The following is an 18,171-nucleotide window of genomic DNA, read 5'->3' as shown; positions in this document are numbered from 1 at the left end:
TCATCTGAGTTTTAGAGGGCTGAGGTCCAGGGTCACAGGGCTGGAAGGGCCGTGCTCCCTGTGACGGTGCAAGGGACAGATTTGCTCCAGGTCTCTCCTAGCTTCTGGTAGCTCCTTGGCTCATGGCAGTGTAACTTCAGTCTTCACATGGCATTCTCCCCACGGATGTGTCTGTGTCCAAATTTCCCTTTCTTAGAAAGATACCAGTCATATTGGGTTAGGGGCCCACCCCACTCCGGTATCACCTCAATGTAACTACTTGTGTGTGCTATGATCTTATTTCCAAATAAGGTCACAATCTGAGGTGCTGGAGACTTGGACCTCAGCATATGAATTCGGTGGGAGGAGGGGGCACACAATTTAACTCAACAGTAATCATGATAAATAACCTATTAATATGATATTTTTAAAAATCAAAATGAATGCAGAGAATCTATGATGAACAAAATATTAAAATTTTAAGTAAAGACATAATCAGCATAAACATAGAAGGATCAGGGGATCAAGACTGATTTTGGGGTACACACCAACCTAACATCCCAGTTGAAGCATTGAAACAATTTATTAGTAAAACTGGCAGTACTCCAGCTGGGCACTGTGGCTCTTGCCTGTAATCCCAGCACTTTGGGAGGCCGAGGCAGGTGGATCACCTGAGTCCAGGAGTTAAAGACCAGCCTGGGCAATGTGGTAAAACCCTGTCTCTACTAAAAATACAAAAATTATCTGGATGTGGTGGCGGGTGCCTGTAATTCCAGCTACTCGGGAGGCTGAGGTAAAGGTTGCAGTGAGCCAAGATCGTGCCACTGCACTCCAGCCTGGGTGACAGAATGAGACTTTGCCACAGAACAAATTAACAAAATTAGCGGTACTCAGACCCAGGAGTGCCCCTCCCCACCACCCCAGCTGCCCTTTCTGTATTCCTGAGACTTCCCCATCAGAGAAATAAACAGAGGTAAAGCTAGGCCCAAGGGAGCTGTCCAGAATCCCCCAGGGTTCCTGTAATCAGGTATTTGCAATCTCATCCCTGTTAGGTACCCCACTTTTAGAGTGGGTCGTGGGTCAAACCAGTGAATGAAGCATCAGATATTTTCGGTTTCCTGGTTATTGGTGTTCCCAGGCAAGACCCTTACCCTTCCTTTATGTTTGTCCCTGTAATGTAAACATAATGACAGTTGTTGTCCTGCAAGGATAGTGTGGGAAGATCAGGAATTAAGTGCTGGGGATTGCAGAGCAACACATAAATGAGAGGCTGCCAATAATTCCCAGTGACAGGTAACAGCTTTAGGCCTCTATAGTGTTAAATTCATTCATTCATTCAACATCTATTTACTGAACTTCTGTCACATGTCAGACACAGCACTCAACTCTGGGAATAAAATGATGAACACAAAGAATACAGACCCTGCCTTCATGGAGGTAAAGTATCAATCTGGAGAGACAAATAGAAACAAATTTAGGGCCGGGTGTGGTGGCTCACGCCTGTAATCTCAGCACTTTGGGAGGCCAAGGTAGGCCGATCACAAGGTCAAGAGATTGAGATCATCCTGGCCAACATGGTGAAACCCCGTATCTACTAAAAATACAAAAATTAACTGGGTGTGGTGGTGTGTTCCTACCAAGGAAACTTCAAGCTGGAGCTATTTCCTAACTCTAAGCGAGGCCTGTTTCACAACGTCAGTGATTCTTTCAGGTTATTAGCGCTCTGCGGTAATAAACCAGGGCACTCTCCTATGTCCAGATAAGAGTAAAGATGGTTTGCCAGCATATCCCACATTTTCGAAAGGGGCTGGCTTAGGCTTTGGAAGAGTCTAGCTCAGCTTTTATGTCAGTAAAATTGATGACCATCAAACAGTGTGCAGTACAAAGAATCTCTGGCAATCTTGTTCAGACACTGAGAATTTTGCAGGAAAAAAATGTGAAGACATCTATGTAGATGGAGGCCAAGCTGGACAGATACCCTATTGCTTGACAATAATGACAATTTAAAAATTACAGTTCAGTGCCCTAGGGACCAAGTAATTTGTTATTTGTTGAAAAACTCAGTTAATGCAAGGATCCATTAATAAAAGATAACTCCCTTAAAGATTTTTATTTCAATTAAAACATATATATGGCCAGGTGTGGTGGCTCACACCTGTAATCCCAGCACTTTGGGTGAAGCACCTGAGGTCAGGTGTTTGAGACCACACTGGCTAAAAAGGTGAAACCCCATCTCTACTAAAAATACAAAAATTAGCTGGATGTGATGGCACATGCCTGTAGTCCCAGCTAGTCGGAGGCTGAGGCAGGAGAATCACTTGAACCCGGGAGGCGGAGGTTGCAGTGAGCTGAGATTGCACTATTGCACTCCAGCCTAGGCGACCAAGCAAGACTTCATCTCAAAAAAAAAAAAAAAACCCATATATATATGTGTGTGTGTGTGTATATATGTGTGTATATATGTGTGTGTGTATATATGTGTGTGTGTATATGTGTGTGTATATATGTGTGTGTGTATATATGTGTGTGTATATATGTGTGTGTGTGTGTGTGTGTGTGTGTGTGTACATATATATATTCACATTTGCCAGTCTTTCTAGATAGTGCCTTCTTTTGAGTACAAATCTACAGACTGAAGTTCTCTGTGGTCTTTTTTCTAACTTGTAAACAACACCCAATTTCTGTTTCTTCCAAATGAAAAGAAAACAAAGACACTCGTAGAAATAATCAGAGCCCAAAAGCCATCTAGATTTTTCTCGACTTTTTTTTCACAATAGTTTATTCTTTCTGTGAAAACCAGTTGATTATTTTGGGTAGACTCAAAATAATCAACTTAGTTTTTATAGAAAGAACAGCTCTTTTTCTTCCCCACTCATGTTTTACTGGATTACATATTTAAGTAAACGACAGGATTACAATAAACATACTATTGGTATTTGCTGGTTTGGACTCAAGAGATCCTCCCGCCTCGGTCTTCCAAAGTGCTAAGATTTCAGGCATGAGCCACTGTGCACTGTGCCAGGCCAACATTAAGAGTTTTAAGAGTACACACATCTTATCCTTACTAAGCGTGCAACTGAAAATATGGGAGTCAAAGTCCAACAGAGGACTAGGTTAAGAATAATAATCAGTGTTGCTATCAGTTATGGTGTCTGCTATGCACCTGACACTGTTTTAAATGCTTTGTTTACATATTAGTTTATTTAATCCTCACAACAATCATACAGGCAGGTACTATCGCCATTTCCTTTTTTTGTTTTTTGATGGAGTCTTGCTCTGCCACCCAAGCTGGAGTGCAGTTTTGCAATCTCGGCTCACTGCAGCCTCCACCACCCTGGTTCAAGTGATTCTCCTGCCTCAGCTTCCCGAGTAGCTGGGATTACAGGCACATGCCACCATGACTGGCTAATTTTTGTATTTTTAGTAGAGACGGGATTTCACCATGTTGGCCAAGCTGGTCTCGAACTCCTGACCTCAGGCAATCCGCCTGCCTCAGCCTCCCAAAGTGCTGGGATTACAAGCATGAGACACTGCACCCAGCCACTATTTCCATTTTTTAAATGGGGAGACTAAGGCTCCAAACAGTAAGCTCCAGGCAGTGAGGCAGTGAGCATCCGGGATGCTGTAGGCATCAGTCAGTTGGTTTTGCAGAGGCATGAGGACAGTCAGGTAAGCTGGGGAGTTGGTTCAGTTGCAGATCTGTTGAGAGCTTCCTACTAGAAGCGTTGCTTGGTATCCATTGAGTACCTTGTGCTGTCTCATGAGGGTTGTTGGAATGTTCATGTCTTTTCAAGGTATTGGAAAACAGAATCAATTCACACCTCTCAGAGATAATAACTTTATGGTCTCTCCTTAAATAGGCAGGAGAGACCATCATCTTCTCAGTCCTACAAGGCTGAGATCGAAAAGAAAACTCTCAGGAGCTGAAGCACTTCTTTTCCATTTTGGTTGCGTTTAGATGAGGCTGATCTCTAGGCGTTCGCGGTTGCTGCTGTCAGCTGATGCCATCAGGCTGTGCGCCTTGCTTCACCATCTCATGCTTCCTCCCTGGCCAGGTGCACCTACTAGGGATTGGGTTCTTTGCTAACACATAGTCCATCTCCTGGTCTGGAGTAACCCTGGGTTGCCTGGTTTCCCTGATCCAACCATGGGTAGCTTGCTCTGTCCCCTTCCACGTCGCTCTGGCCCTTCGCTCCTTCTGCTCCCCAGGCTCCTGGCAGCCTGCCTGACACTTAGTTTCCTTTCCTTCTGCTTCCATCTGCCCCCGCCCTCCACCCCTGTGCTTCCTCACTCCATCTCGTTGCCTGACTTCTCACCTGATGCCTGTCTTGGCGCCCCACTCCTCTCACTGCTCACATATGCTCTGATAACACCTTGTCTTCCCATTCTTATTTTAAATTCTTGCTATTTTTATTTTATTTATTAATTATTATTATTATTTTGAGATGGAGTCTTGCTCTTGTTGCCCAGGCTGTAGTGCAGTGGCACGATCTCAGCTCTCTGCAACCTCTGCCTCCCGGGTTCCAGTTGTTCTCTTGCATTAGCACCCCAACTAACTGGGATTACAGGCATGCACCACCATGCCTGGCTAATTTTTATATTTTTAGTAGATATGGGGTTTCACCATGTTGGCCAGGCTGGTCTTGAACTCCTGACCTCAGGTGATCCACCCACGTCAACCTCCCAAAATACTCAGATTACAGGTGTGAGCCACTATGCCCTGCTAATTTTTATATTTTTAGTAGAGATGGAGTTTCACCATGTTGGCCAGGCTAGTCTTGAACTCCTGATCTCAGGTGATTCATCCACCTTGGCCTCTCAAAGTGCTGGGACTATAGGTGTAAGCCACCATGCCCAGCCTTATTTTAAATTCTTAATAGGTAATAGATGTACATGGTTTAAAAAAAAATCAAAACTTTGTAAAAATACAGTTAAATGTCTTGCTCCCAACCCTACCCTCATGCACTCCACCCCAACCCCCACTCCATGGGGAGATAATTCTATTGGTTTCTTGCATAGACTTCCACCCAGAGTTTTTTTATGCAAATATGAAAAAATATCTGTTCTCTTCTTTCTTAGATAAAAGGTCTGCTCTGTGTCCTGTACTTTTATTTTTTTTCACTTATCACTATATTTTGTATATCTGTCCAGGTTCCTTTGTCCCTCTTTTAAGCTGCCTAGTGAAAAAGCTCAAGTCCAAGGCACACTGCATGGATGGGCCAGTCCCCGCTGATGGACACTGGGGTTCTCCCATCTTTGGCGATTATAAGCAACGCTGTGAGGAACACCTTCATGCATGTTACAAATGCCAACCCATTTTGTCCTCCTTTTCCTTCCTGATGATGCTTCAAGCCCTTCAGGGTGGTTTTCTGACATATCATCTGTGCTGACCTCTCACCTCCGGCCAAACCCTCTGACCTTGCGGTGGCCCCCTCCTCCTGACTGAATTTTGCCTCAGTCCTTATCTAATAGTCTGCACTTTGAGTTTTCCCCCACAGCCACCTTCTATTCATTCAACAAGGTTGTTTTTCTTTTAGAGCACAGTCTTTCCCATGAAAACCAACAATTCCAGACAATTCCATTGATTCCAAACAATACCACCACCATCAATAGTCAGCATAGATGGAGTATCCACTGTGGGCCAAGCACTCTGCTAGATGCCTCATCTTCACACTTCACTTCATCCTCTTAACCACCCAATAAGTGAAGAACTTATTTTACACAGGAGCAGACAGCGCTGGAGAGGAGGTTAAGTGACTGGACTGAGGTCTCATAGCTGGTAAATAACAGAATTGGGATCCTAGCCCAAGTCCACTTGGCCCCACACTGGTCTCGGCTGCTAAAACTCAGAGTGGAAGGCTTGGGGCCATTTGGGTTAAGTCAAGGAGGGTCAAGGAAAGAGACTCTTTTTAAATCATCTAGTTCCAGCTCCCTTCATCCTTCCTTCTCTTCTCTAGCTTCCGGGAGGATTTCCATTATAATGACACAGCTGGATACTTCATTATCGGAGGGAGCAGGTATGTGGCTGGCATTGAAGGGTTTTTTGGACCCCTGAAGTACTATCGCCTTCGCAGTCTGCACCCCACCCAGGTGAGTCCAGGGCATCAGGAAGATTGCAGCACTCCTGGGTGACGGGTGTGGGCCTCGGGGGTGTGCAAGCCAGTGTAAATAAAAGATTCCCCAGGTGGGACCATGCCTCACCTCTGTCATCAAATATGATTACTATTGAGACTTTTCCCCCAGCGAAAGCAATAATAGATTTCTGTTAACATTTGGTTCATTTAGTACTCATAAAATGGAACCCATTTACTTCCTCTGTTTTAATAACTACTAGTTTAATTATAGAGTAGATTTTCATCAGGCTGTTGCCTATCCAGCGATTAAGCTAATGAAAGGAGAGAATCTTAGTTATTTGGTAAAGCTTCTTTTCTCTGCTATTATTTAAAGTATCAGAAGAGATGCTGTAGCAAATTAAAATCTCGGTTCCGTTGGCTGCTCTCTTCAGAAACACGGGCCTTCTGCTCACGCTGGGGTCAGTTGGCAGCAGTTGTATGGATGGGAAAGGGCATTGTGTTCAGGCTGAATCCTCTGCCTTCCACATCCAAAACCCACCCCCGAATGGAACGGCCAGCGCTCCAGGCCAACGCAGCTGGACTGTGCGGGCAGAGGACTGTTTGCCCAGGAGGGAGCCTTCAGGGCACTTGTTTTCTGGGCTGTGTGAAGGAGATCAAGAACCCCACCTGACACCTGAAAGAGAAACATTCTTTCATTCCCTTCACCCTGTGGGGTTTATTCTGAGAAAAACAGGGGTCACTAGGCAAAGTCATAATCAGGAAAAATGGGGAGCCCTACAGCCCATGGGTGATTGATATCTTAGAGCCTCTGTGAGAGACCTTTGTGAAAAGGGGAAAAAATGAAATTCGTTTAGTCATTTGTGCAACAAATGCTTATTGAGATCCTACTGTATGCCAGGCTTTGAGCCAGGTGCCGAGACAAGCAAGATGGGTAGCTTTAAAAGTGTTTTGCAGGTTGTCCACAATAAGAAATCTACTTAATACTGGCTGGGCGCGGTGGCTCACGCCTGTAATCCCAGCACTTTGGGAGGCCGAGGCAGCGGATCACTTGTCGGGAGTTTGAGACCAGCCTGGCCAACATGGTGAAACCCCGCCTCCACTAAAAATACAAAAATTAGCCGGATGGGCTCACTTGAACCCAGGAGGTGGAGGTTGCAGTGAGCCAAAATTGTGCCACTCCACTCCAGCCTGGGTGACAAGAGCAAGACTCTGTCTCAAAAAAAAAAAAAAAAGCAAGAAATGTGCTTTATATCATGAACAGTACATACATATGCATACATATATTCACACACAAAATGGAAACAAAATTATTCTAAGAATACATACCCTTGCTATATTCAGTGCACGCTGATATTTTGTGTTCTACTTTATAAAAACAAAAAAACACCACCAAAACGCTGTAGGTTACCACCCACCAAAATAACTGTGTGACCCTCTAATGGGTCCCAGCCTATATTTTGAAGCACACTGAGTTAAGTCCCTTGTTCCTGAGGAGCTCCCTTTTGGGATGTTAAACAGGGAATTTGTGAGAGAATATGATACATGCTTTAATTCAGATGTGTTTGGGAGTGCTGAGGCAGGAATGGGTACATCGGCCTGCAACTGAGATGGGGTGAGCCGCTGGGGGGCCTGTCCTGAAGCCACGGTTTTGCACCCATCTCTTGGAGATTGCGGAAGAGGGGAGGAGGGCTCTTTAATGCAGCAGGCACATTGCGGGTACCCTTGCATCTTTTCGTGAGAATTGAAGGGGGAGGTGAGTGTGATTTTCCAGTGACAGAGTGCAGCCAGAGAAAAGAAGGGGCAGAGTCCCAGTCTCTGGGAAATTCTGACATTTAAGAAGCTGAGCACAAAGAGAAGCTGGAGGGAAGCATCAGAGCTGGCATGTCCTTGAATTCATACCAGTGACTTTGCTTTGCAAATCCAGAGTGGATGATATGTGTACAAAAAAACCACCTGTAGATGTCAATGGGAGAACAAAGTCAACCCGAACGCAACTTCCTAGAGGTGGGTGGGTATTTGATGACCACTGTTGTTCATTTGACTTTCTTCCCTTTTTGTAGATTGTTAATCCCCTCCTTGAGAAGCAACTTGCTGAACGAATCAAGTTATATTATGAAAGGTGTGCTGAGGTTCAAGAAATAGTCTCTGTGTATGCATCCGCAGCACAGCATGGGGGCGAGAGACAAGAAGCGTGTAAGTGTTGAGTTCAGGGGAGCTGTTTTAAGCGCTGTACATTTGCATTAACACGTTTGGCTTCTCCATAACGGGATCAGAATTGAACACATATGACTTGGCTCAGATACCGGTGGGGAGAAGTGTGACCTCGAGCCCTCCACTGGTGGACACAGGTGAAATTGTGCATTCCACCTGGATTCTACCAAGACCAACAACAGACCAGAAAAACCAAAACACCTCATAGCTCCAACCATGAAAATCGAGCTTACAAGTACAAATGACAGCGAGTGTTTTGTGCCTCGCATGGCGTTCTTCCCACCCGTAAGACCAGCCTAAGAAAATAAAAAAGAATTGGAAAATAAATTAATCATTAGAAATGTTTCCCCATCGGTGCACTTTTGTTTTGGGCCATTAATATCTGAATATTAGCTTTCAGAAATGTTGAACGGCGACTTTGTTGTTTGGAGCTCGATTTTATTTTTTAAATCCTTGAAACTGACTCATTCTTGAAAACATCAGTAATCTTCAACAGAAGGAATGAATTTCAAATAGACTGCTTTCGTGCATGCTCATATTTGCACAGACATCCTTTTACTCACACAGGGTGTTTATCAGTTACAAAACTTGGTCCTGTCTGGTCCTCCAGCGTTCCAGCTTGGATCTAGCACTTACACATTTCTCTGTGCAATGGATCCTGCTGTTTGATATGGTGGCACTAGAGTTACTCACATATGTTCCTTCTGGAAGAGAAATTCCTGTGGGGCCTTTGCCATCAGCAAAAGCGAGTTGAGTATTTCAGTCCTGCCCATATGTCTCTCCATCTCCAGAGCGGAACTTCTCACTCCAGGTTATGGAGGGAGGGATGCATCTCAAACATGCCCCGGTCTAATAGGGTTCACATGAAATGGTCCCAGGTAGTGATTAGAGATGGTGACAGGTGAGTGTGGAGAGACAGCGCTGCTGCAATTCAATTTAAGAATAGGCTATACTGGTCCCCAGCTGCCGCTCTCACTGCTGAATCATCCAGAAAATGTGTTGTCAGAGGATGGGGAAGATATATAGGAATAGTAATAACCCAAACAGGAAAGAAACTGACTTTGGTAACGGATGTACTATCAGGAGAGATACCCTGAGTTGGAAGGCCAGGCATGGACACCCATCTGTTTGGTGGCGTTAGGAAGATTTTTCTGTCATCTTCGACTGCCTCGCCTCCCTGGGGGTCTTTGTGCTTTGCTCCTCAACTCACACGCCAAGAAAATGGCCTAGATATTGGCCTCTTGGGGACCAGTCAGAGGCCAGCTGCTCATTCTGTAGAATTAGTCAACAGCCATCAGCAACTTTGGCACATTGCTCCTGGACTTGGCTCTGAATTTGTGACCTGGAAGCAAAAGCATCATAGCCAATTTCAAATCCCAAAAAGGCCCAAACTACCATCCAGTAACGACGAGTCTGGCCTCTTGTTTTTAGTTCCGCTTAGGAAGAAGGGCTTTAGGGAAGCGAGTCTTTCCTTCTGCTAAACGGTGTGCTATCTTGTGCTTCCTCTTCTGTGTAGGCCACCTGCACAACTCTTACCTGGACCTCAAGCGCAGGTATGGGAGGCCCTCGATGTGCAGAGCCTTCCCCTGGGAGAAAGAGCTGAAAGACAAACACCCCACCTTGTTCCAGGCATTGCTGGAGATGGATTTGCTGACCGGTAATTGAGTCTTTGCCTCGGCTTTGGGCCCTGGTTAGAACGGCTCCATGTTTTCCTCTGATTCACTCACGCTGTTTGGTGATTTATGCCTCAAAGTTATTTTTAACCGTAGTGTTCTAGTTTAATTTCAAATTTAAATTCTGCCCTTGTATGTCCACAACTCTCGATATATCTGTGCACACTTCCAACACTAAATGCAAAAACTTAGGAATCGCTCAAGCAATTCTTTATTTAAAGCGAAGGCCACAAACGGACAGTCTGCAGCCGGAGCCAGCCCCCAGATGCAGTTGATTTGGAAAATACCTTGTTGTGTATGTTAAAAAAAAAATTAGTTACGTGTATCTAAAAAACTTGTATGAAAATGTGAATTTCTAGTTTTTTTTTTTTTTAAAAAAGATCTGGCAAGACTGGGCCTTTCTCCTATGTGGCAGCAATTGTGGAGGTGAGGCCAGGCACACTTTGTCACCCACAGCCCCTCCTGTCTATTTCATCACCTCCTGCTTACTTCATTCGTGGATCTGACCCGTCTGAGCCCACAGGCACTTGAACTTGGGACCTCTGATTTGAAGTACACTTTAAGCATCATATCAGGAATCTGCATAAACTTCCCCGACGCCACCAGCTTCTCTGAAGGCCCACTGCAATTTGGGTTTGCTTAGTAATTCAGTGCATACTCTAGGGCCACGAGGGATCTTGAAACCATGCCTGTTGGGAAGAGGAGAGGCAGCTGGAGATGTGCAGCCTGGTGAAGAGGATCCTAACAGGGAGGTGCCACCTGTCTTAGTGGTGAGAGGCAACTCCAGGTAGTCCCAGGCATAGAACCAGACCTTGAGTTGAGGCAATGCAGAAACTGACTTCTGCCTCATGTAAGATGGGTGTCTTACATTGCACCCACTGCCTGAGAATGGCAGTGTCTAACAGCATAGATTTCCTTTGCAGGTAGTGACCGTCCTGCAGAGAATTCAGGCCATAGAGGATATTTTATTATTCATTCTTCTGATACTTACTGAGTGACTACTCAGTTACTTGGCTAGACTTCAGAGATATGTGAAATAACACAATGCTCTTACCTTTGAGGAATAGATTTGAAAGCAAAGAAAAATAGTAATGTATTTTATTTTATTTTTTTTGAGATGAAGTCTTGCTCTGTTGCCAGGCTAGAGTGCAGTGGCTGGATCTCAGCTCATTGCAATCTTCGCCTCCTGGGTTCAAGCAGTTCTCCTGTCTCAGCCTCCCTCCCAAGTGGCTGGAATTATAAGCATGTGCCACCACATCCAGCTAATTTTTGTATTTTTAATAGAGACAGGGTTTCACCATCTTGGCCAGGATGGTCTCGGTCTCCTGACCTTGTGATCCGCCTGCCTCGGCCTCCCAAAGTGCTAGGATTACAGGCGTGAGCCACCGCACCCAGCATTTTATTAAAGGCATAGAAGCAAATGGTGGAAAAACAAAAAAGGGAGTGGTCAGTTCTACCTGGAGGACTGAGTTGTTCTGGGAAGGCTTCCTGGAAGAGGAGACATGGGACTGGGACTGATTCTTGAAGGGCCAGCAGGTGTTTGCCAGATAAGAGAGTTGGGGGTGGGAATCGCAGACAGAGCAGGCCCTGAGAGGTTGTAACAGCACAGCATGTCACATGATGGTTGGTGCGGAGATGACGGGGAAGCAGGAGAAGGCTTGCAAAGTGGTTATTCCGACGAGCGCTCAGACACCATCCTGAAGTTTGGGCTTTACCTTGCAGGTGGCAGGGACCTGTTGAAGGGTTTCAAGCAAGAGGTAGAAGCATGGTCAGATCTGGGATTTTGAGGTCACTCTGGTGGCAGCGAATGCCGGGGAGGTGAACTAGAAGGTGTGGAGCTGGAAGAAGGAAGTGTATTGCCATGGTCCCTTGAGGAGAGGAGGCAGGCCTGAGAGGACATGGTGACAGGGACAGAGCGGAAGCATGTAGAGATTGGCTCTGAGGGGCTCCGTGGCTGCTTGGATGTGGGCACGAAGGACGAATGCAGGCAGGAGGCTGCGTCATGTTGTGTAATGAATGGTGTAGCCTTGGGAGCAGCTGGCCTGGGTCCAATTTTAACTTAACACTCGCTAGCTGTGTGATTTGGGCAAGTTACTTAATTTCTCCGAGCCTCAGTTTCTTCATCTGCAAACTGGGGATGATAATAGTATCTATCTTCAAGTGTTGGGTTCAATAAATGGATATATATATATATGTATATGTATATATACGTATATATGTGTGTGTATATATGTGCGTATATGTGTATATCTATCTCTCTATATATAGATATAAAATACTTAGAACAGTATCAGCACGTAGTAAGCCCTACGTAATCAGGGTTCTCAGTCTCGCAATATTGACATTTCGGACTGTAGAATTTTTGTTGTTGGGGGCCATCCTGTGTGTTATGCAATGTTTAACTGCATTTGGCCTCTACCACTAGATACCAATGGCACCCTCCCCACATCCCGCCTCTCCAAAAATATCTCCAGATATTGCCAAATGCTCCCAAGTCCCCAAAGAGGCCAGATCACCCCCAGTTGAGAGCCACTGCTATGTCAGTGTTCTTGCTGTTATTCCCGGGCAGGGATGATTCCAGCTTTCCGTTGGTTGGTTGTCTGGAGGTGCTGGAGTCCCCTGCCCCAAGACCGGCAAGCAGGAGAGGCAGATGCCTATTGGACAGTTTAGGCTAAATGCGCTAAGACCACACCATGCCAAAATTGTTTTTATGAGAGTTCCGATCATACTTAAAAATCGTTTTGCTGATTGAGAATAGGAGTGCATTGTTTTCACAAAACATTCTTTTTAAAGTAAATACTGTCTATGAGAATGTTTTCATGTTATTGTTGCAGCTCAAAATTTCATTTATAAGAATTAAGAATGATTTTGTTTTCCACAGAGGCCTGGAAATGAAATCTAATTAAAATCCCAAATCATAAATCCCCTCGCCCTAAGACTTCCCGGGCACTGGTGCTGCAGAATCATTAGATTCCCGCTCAGTGAGCCTATTCCCCTGACCTCTGTTAGGCTTCTGGGGCCCCCATCAGTGGGGAGAGAGGGAGACCCAAAGCTGGATTTGCCACTTTAGGACCCACCCTTCATGCCTAACTTACCATTGGGGGCTTCTGGTGCCAAATTAGAACAGCACCAAGGGGCTTCCCCTGAGGGGCCATACCTGCCAGCCTCCCCTGCCACCACAGCCTCTGCTTCCAGAGACATGTGGCCAGCTGCCTTCCTCCTCTCCCTGCCTTTCCCAGGCCTAGGAGCTGGCAGGGAGGGAGAGCAGAAGTTTAGGTGAATTTCTAGAACCAACCCCCAGGCCCCAGTCACCTTCAGTGCCTCTTTTTCCAGGTCACGTTGGAAGGACTGGGGAGCCTTCCGCAGAGGTGGGGCGTACACTCCCTTGAGGTCATCTCTGTACCTGGCACAGAGCCTTTGCTTGGGGCTATCATAGCATCTTCCCGCAAACCCCGGAGAAAGATTGGTGTCTTATGTTGCATCCAGCTTCCTAACAAGGCTGAGAAAAAAAACATGCAGAAAACTTGATTTTGTAAAATGAGGGTAAAAAAAAATGAGTTGATATTTCCAACACGTCTTTACACTGATCTTCTATAAAAAGAACCATAGTAAGACGACTGTGACGCGATAGCCGTTCCCTGATTCTCAAATACCCTTCGTTCCAATCCGGCCTGCCCACAGCGTCTGGCCCCAGCTGGCTCCGGCGTGCTTCAGATGACTCGAGTTCATAGGAACTGTGTTTGCATTCTATTTTCTGCTGCTGTCCTGACCTGTCCTGTCCTGTTGATTAATAGACTTTATTAGAATATCCTCATCGTATTACATTTTTCATATCTGAGATAAGCTATGAGAATTCAAGCATGAGATGTTTGATGCTTGGAATCCTTACTGTAGGAACTGAATAAGCACAGTAACAAAGATAAGGAATTTAACTGAGTGGGTGTGTTCTGAAGTTACTCACAACCTTTCATTCATTCATTTACTGAACAAGCATTTACTGAGTGCCCCCTACGAGCCAGGATAGAATCAAAATGAAGCTGTGTTCTGAATGAGAGTCATTTAGGTGAATGTAAAAGAAAACATCAGCTCCCATAGTTTCTCCAAGGGGCATTCATTTGTGGAATTATTTTTTCTGGAATTGTTAACAAATAAGATGACATCATGGCGCAAGGGAAAATGGGCTGTAATTTCTGATTCTGTCTGAGAGAGTCATCTTCTTCCCTGCCAGCAGCTTTTCTTCATAGATGCAGCCAGCACTCCACTTCCAGGCCGCTCCATATGCACGTTTCAGACCTGAAAGTGTTTCTTCCCCCCACACTGTGTGATTTTAGATGGATCATCTGCTCACTATCTCAGCCAACAACACACTTCAGAGCAGAGATGAGAACATTGCAGGGAGTAGAGAGTGGGGAGGCTTCGGCTTCATTAACAACCAGCGGGAAGTGGAGAAGAGTGGCCTCCACATTCCCGTCCTGTGAGGTCCGACCTTTGAGTTGCTCCCAGAATAACTGTATTTTTCTACAGCATGGGAGAGTCACCAAATATTTACACTTTTCCTCTTTAAGGGCTGTGATTTATCTTTTAAAATTCTTATTCTTGCTAAAATACACATAACAAAATTTGCCATCTGAACCAGTTTTAAGTGTACGGTTCAGCAGCGCTAAGGATATTCACCTTCTTGTGCCATAGAGCTCCACGACTTCTTTCTTGCAAAACTGAAACTCCATACTCAGTCAACAGCTCCCCATTGCCCCCATCCCCAGACCCTGGCAGCCATCATTCTGCTTTTTATTTCTGTGAGTTTGACCGCTTTAGATACGTCATATAAGTGGTATCTTACACCATATTTGTCTTTGGTGACTGGCTTATTTCACTTAGCATAATGTCCTCAAGGATCATCTCTGCGGCAGTGTGTGTTAGAACTGCCTTTCATTTACGGGCAGAATGGTATTTCATGACATGCTTGTGGCACACGTTATTTTTCCATTCATCCATCGATGGCCACTTGAGCTGCTTCCACCGCTTGACTACTGTGAATAACTTTGCTATGAATATGGGCCTACAAATATCGCTTTAGAGCCATGCTTTCATTTTTTGTTGGATATATACTGTATCCAGAAGCAGAATTTCTGGGTCATATAGTAATTCTATGTTTAATTTTTTGAGAAACCTCCATGCTGTCTTCCCTGGCAGTTGCACCATTTTATATTCCCTCATTCCCTCCAACAGCGCACAAGGGTTCCAATTTCTCCACATCCTCACAGACGCTTTTTTTTGACACAGTCTTGCTCTGTCGCCTGGGCTGGAGTGCAGAGGCGGATCTCGGCTCACCACAACTTCTGCCTCCTGGGTTCAAGTGATTCTCCTGCCTCAGCCTCCTGAGTAGCTGGGACTACAGGCATGCACCACCATGCCCAGCTAATTTTTGTATTTTTAGTAGAGATGGCGTTTTGCTATGTTGGCCAGGCTAGTCTTAAACTCCTGACCTCAAGTGATCTATCTGCCTCAGCCTTCCAAAGTGCTGGGATTACAGGCATGAGCCACTGCACCCTGCCTTTTTTTTTTTTTTAAGACAGAGTTTCCCTCTTGTTGCCAAAGCTGGAGTGCAATGGTGCAATCTCGGCTCACTGCACCCTCTGCTTCCTAAGTTCAAGTGATTCTCATGCCTCAACCTGCCCGCCACCACACCTGGCTAATTTTTTGTGTTTTTAGTAGAGATGGGGTTTCGCCACATTGGCCAGGCTGATCTAGAACTCCAGACCTCAGCTGATCTGCCCGCCTAGGCCTCCCAAAGTGCTAGGATTTCAGGTGTGCGCCATCGTGCCTGGCCCTGTCTTTGAGGACATCTAAGCTCTACTGTGAAATCGGGAAAGTCGACAGTCACTATGCAGGATGATAGTTCTGGTAAAGGGGATACCTACACAATGGCAAGGGGGGCATCAGAGAAGAACCGTCTGCCTGGGAGGACACGAGAGATGATGTGAGGAGACGCATCTGAGTGGGAACATAACAGCTGTTTGCCAGGCAGGCAAACTGAGGAGTGTGGGTGGATGAGGTATGTTCCTTGGTGAGTATGGGGCACAAACACGCTATGTTCGGTCATATGGAAGAAGCATCAGTTCATTAACATATGGCACAGGCAGCTAACATATGCCTAGCACCATGGCAGGCACTGTCGAGAATTGAAAGTCTAAGTTGGGTACTTCCACTCCTTGCACCATCTTTAACAGGCTTGCCACCGAGTGAGCGACAGAGACACATGTAGGATCGAGTGGTGTAACTCAAGGCAGGATAAGATGAACTCTGTTCAGGCGACCCTATCTCCCAGGTCCGTATGCTATCTTTCTGTCTATGAAGTTCTTTCGTAGACATTATGTCACTTTATAAAAGCTTTGCATTTTAAATTCTGGTTAAACCAGACTTTCCCCAATATATAAATTACTGCACAAAAATACATTACACTGGCTGGGCACGGTGGCTCACACATGTAATCCCAGTGCTCTGGGAGGCCAAGGCGGGTGGATAACGAGGTCAAGAGATCGAGACCATCCTGGCCAACATTGTCTCTACTAAAAATACAAAAATTAGCCGGGCATGGTGGCACACACTTGTGGTCCCAGCTACTCAGGAGGCTGAGCCAGGAGAATCACTTGAACCCAAGAGGCAGGATGTTGTAGTGAGCCGAGATAGCACCACTGCACTCCAGCTTGGGCGACAGGGCAAGACTCTGTCTCAAAATAAAATAAAATAAAATAATAAATAAATAAATAAATAAATAAATTGCAGCCATGAGGATGGCTACTATCAAAATAAAATAAAACAAAACAAACAAAAAAAAAAAACAAGGAAAAAACCTCAAAGGCAGTCTCTGGGTTTGTTTCCTCTTTAAGACCCTTGCCTCAGTAAGTATTTGTTGAGTAAATGACTAAATGCAGCCCAAATGAATAAGTGATCTCACTGTTAGTACTCAAAACATCTTTGTTGGGTCAATGAATCACTGAGGGAATGAGGAATTTGACTTCCAGGAGACCCAAGTTCAAGGTCTGCGCGAGCCAAGCCATAGCTCCAATCCAGTTCTGTGGGCTGGTAAGAGTTCCGTAGGCTTATTCTGCTTCTTTCTACATTGCCCTCATTCCTCCCACTCTCCCTCAGCCCGTTTCCTCTGAGGAGCAGCTGCTCTTTCTCAGTAGACACTTCTATAAACATCATTCTGGTTTCTCAGGTCTACCAGGACCCTGTTTGCCAGCTCTCCACTGTCAGCAGCAGTAGACCAGAATCTGTGTGTGTGCTGAGGTCTGTGCACACTCATTTACAAAAGAACTCCAGAAATGTAGCCGTCTTCCTTCTTGCTTTCATACCATCTGTAATCTAGTTGCTGAGATATACAGGTTCCAAGATGTAAAGCAGCCCCGAGGTACCCACAAAACCAATTCAGGACCCGTGTACCGGGGGCATCCCAGCCCAGTGCCAGGCCCCGGGGTGACCACAATGAAAATCGTGGACCAGCCCACACACAACTCTGTGCCAAGTGCCAGGGGGTGCAGAGGAGGGAGGCTTGTTGAACGTTGACAGCTGATGCGCTAACCTGGTAAAAAATGCACCTGTTCCCACTGGTGCTTTCCACTGTGATGTCTAACAGGACAGGTTCCTCGCTGCCCAGAGCGGGCACGCCTTTGAATTAAACATGGCAGGGCTACTCGGGGCACCCAACTGCAGTGCATATAGATGTGGCCGAGTCCCCTTCCTGCCTCGGGCATTCCAGGGCCTCCGCTCTGCATCCTGATTTTCTTGCTGGGCATGGCGATTCTCCTGTGCTGTGGCCCGTAACTCACCACCCTCCAGACTCTGGGGTGGCATCCAACACGAGACCCCAGGCTTAGGACTTCGGAAGGGGGACTCTGATTGGTCAACCTCTGTGTTGTTTCCTGGGGAACCTCCGATTCTCTAGGAAAATGGCTCCTGACAGAGCATAGAAATGGCCCTATTAGCATTTGGGCTTTTTCTAATGCTACTATGGTGGTGTTTTAATATGCATGTTTTTTCATTATTTAAGAGTTGTGCTGGCCATTTCTTTCTTTTACTTTCCTGTCACACCTTGCCTGTCAAAACTGAGCTGTTTGAATTAAAAAACTCTTTGAATGGGGCTCTGGCATCCCGAGAAGAGAGGCAATGAGGACCAGGCTGGGGAGAGGCTGCAGGGATGGCAGCGGCAGGCTGGGCTCTTGGTTGTGGCA

At 45.7% G+C, this 18,171-nt stretch overlaps 1 protein-coding gene across 2 annotated transcripts in view; it reads left to right on the top strand.

Moving 5' to 3' along the window:
- The window catches only part of SEL1L3 (SEL1L family member 3), a 119,645-nt gene that overhangs the window by 35,254 nt on the left and 66,220 nt on the right, over window positions 1-18,171 (top strand). For both annotated transcript variants that reach the window (XM_064366169.1, XM_064366173.1), the window contains exons 7-9: window positions 5,937-6,069; window positions 8,114-8,246; window positions 9,781-9,921. In XM_064366169.1, the coding sequence (XP_064222239.1) occupies window positions 5,937-6,069; window positions 8,114-8,246; window positions 9,781-9,921 (407 nt within the window). The remainder of the gene's footprint in view (window positions 1-5,936; window positions 6,070-8,113; window positions 8,247-9,780; window positions 9,922-18,171) is intronic.

Source organism: Aotus nancymaae, unplaced genomic scaffold (assembly GCF_030222135.1).
Source record: "Aotus nancymaae isolate 86718 unplaced genomic scaffold, 86718_ANA_hifiasm-v0.15.2.pri h1tg000006l, whole genome shotgun sequence".
Lineage (NCBI taxonomy): Eukaryota > Metazoa > Chordata > Mammalia > Primates > Aotidae > Aotus > Aotus nancymaae.
This window is presented reverse-complemented; position numbering and strand designations above follow the sequence as displayed.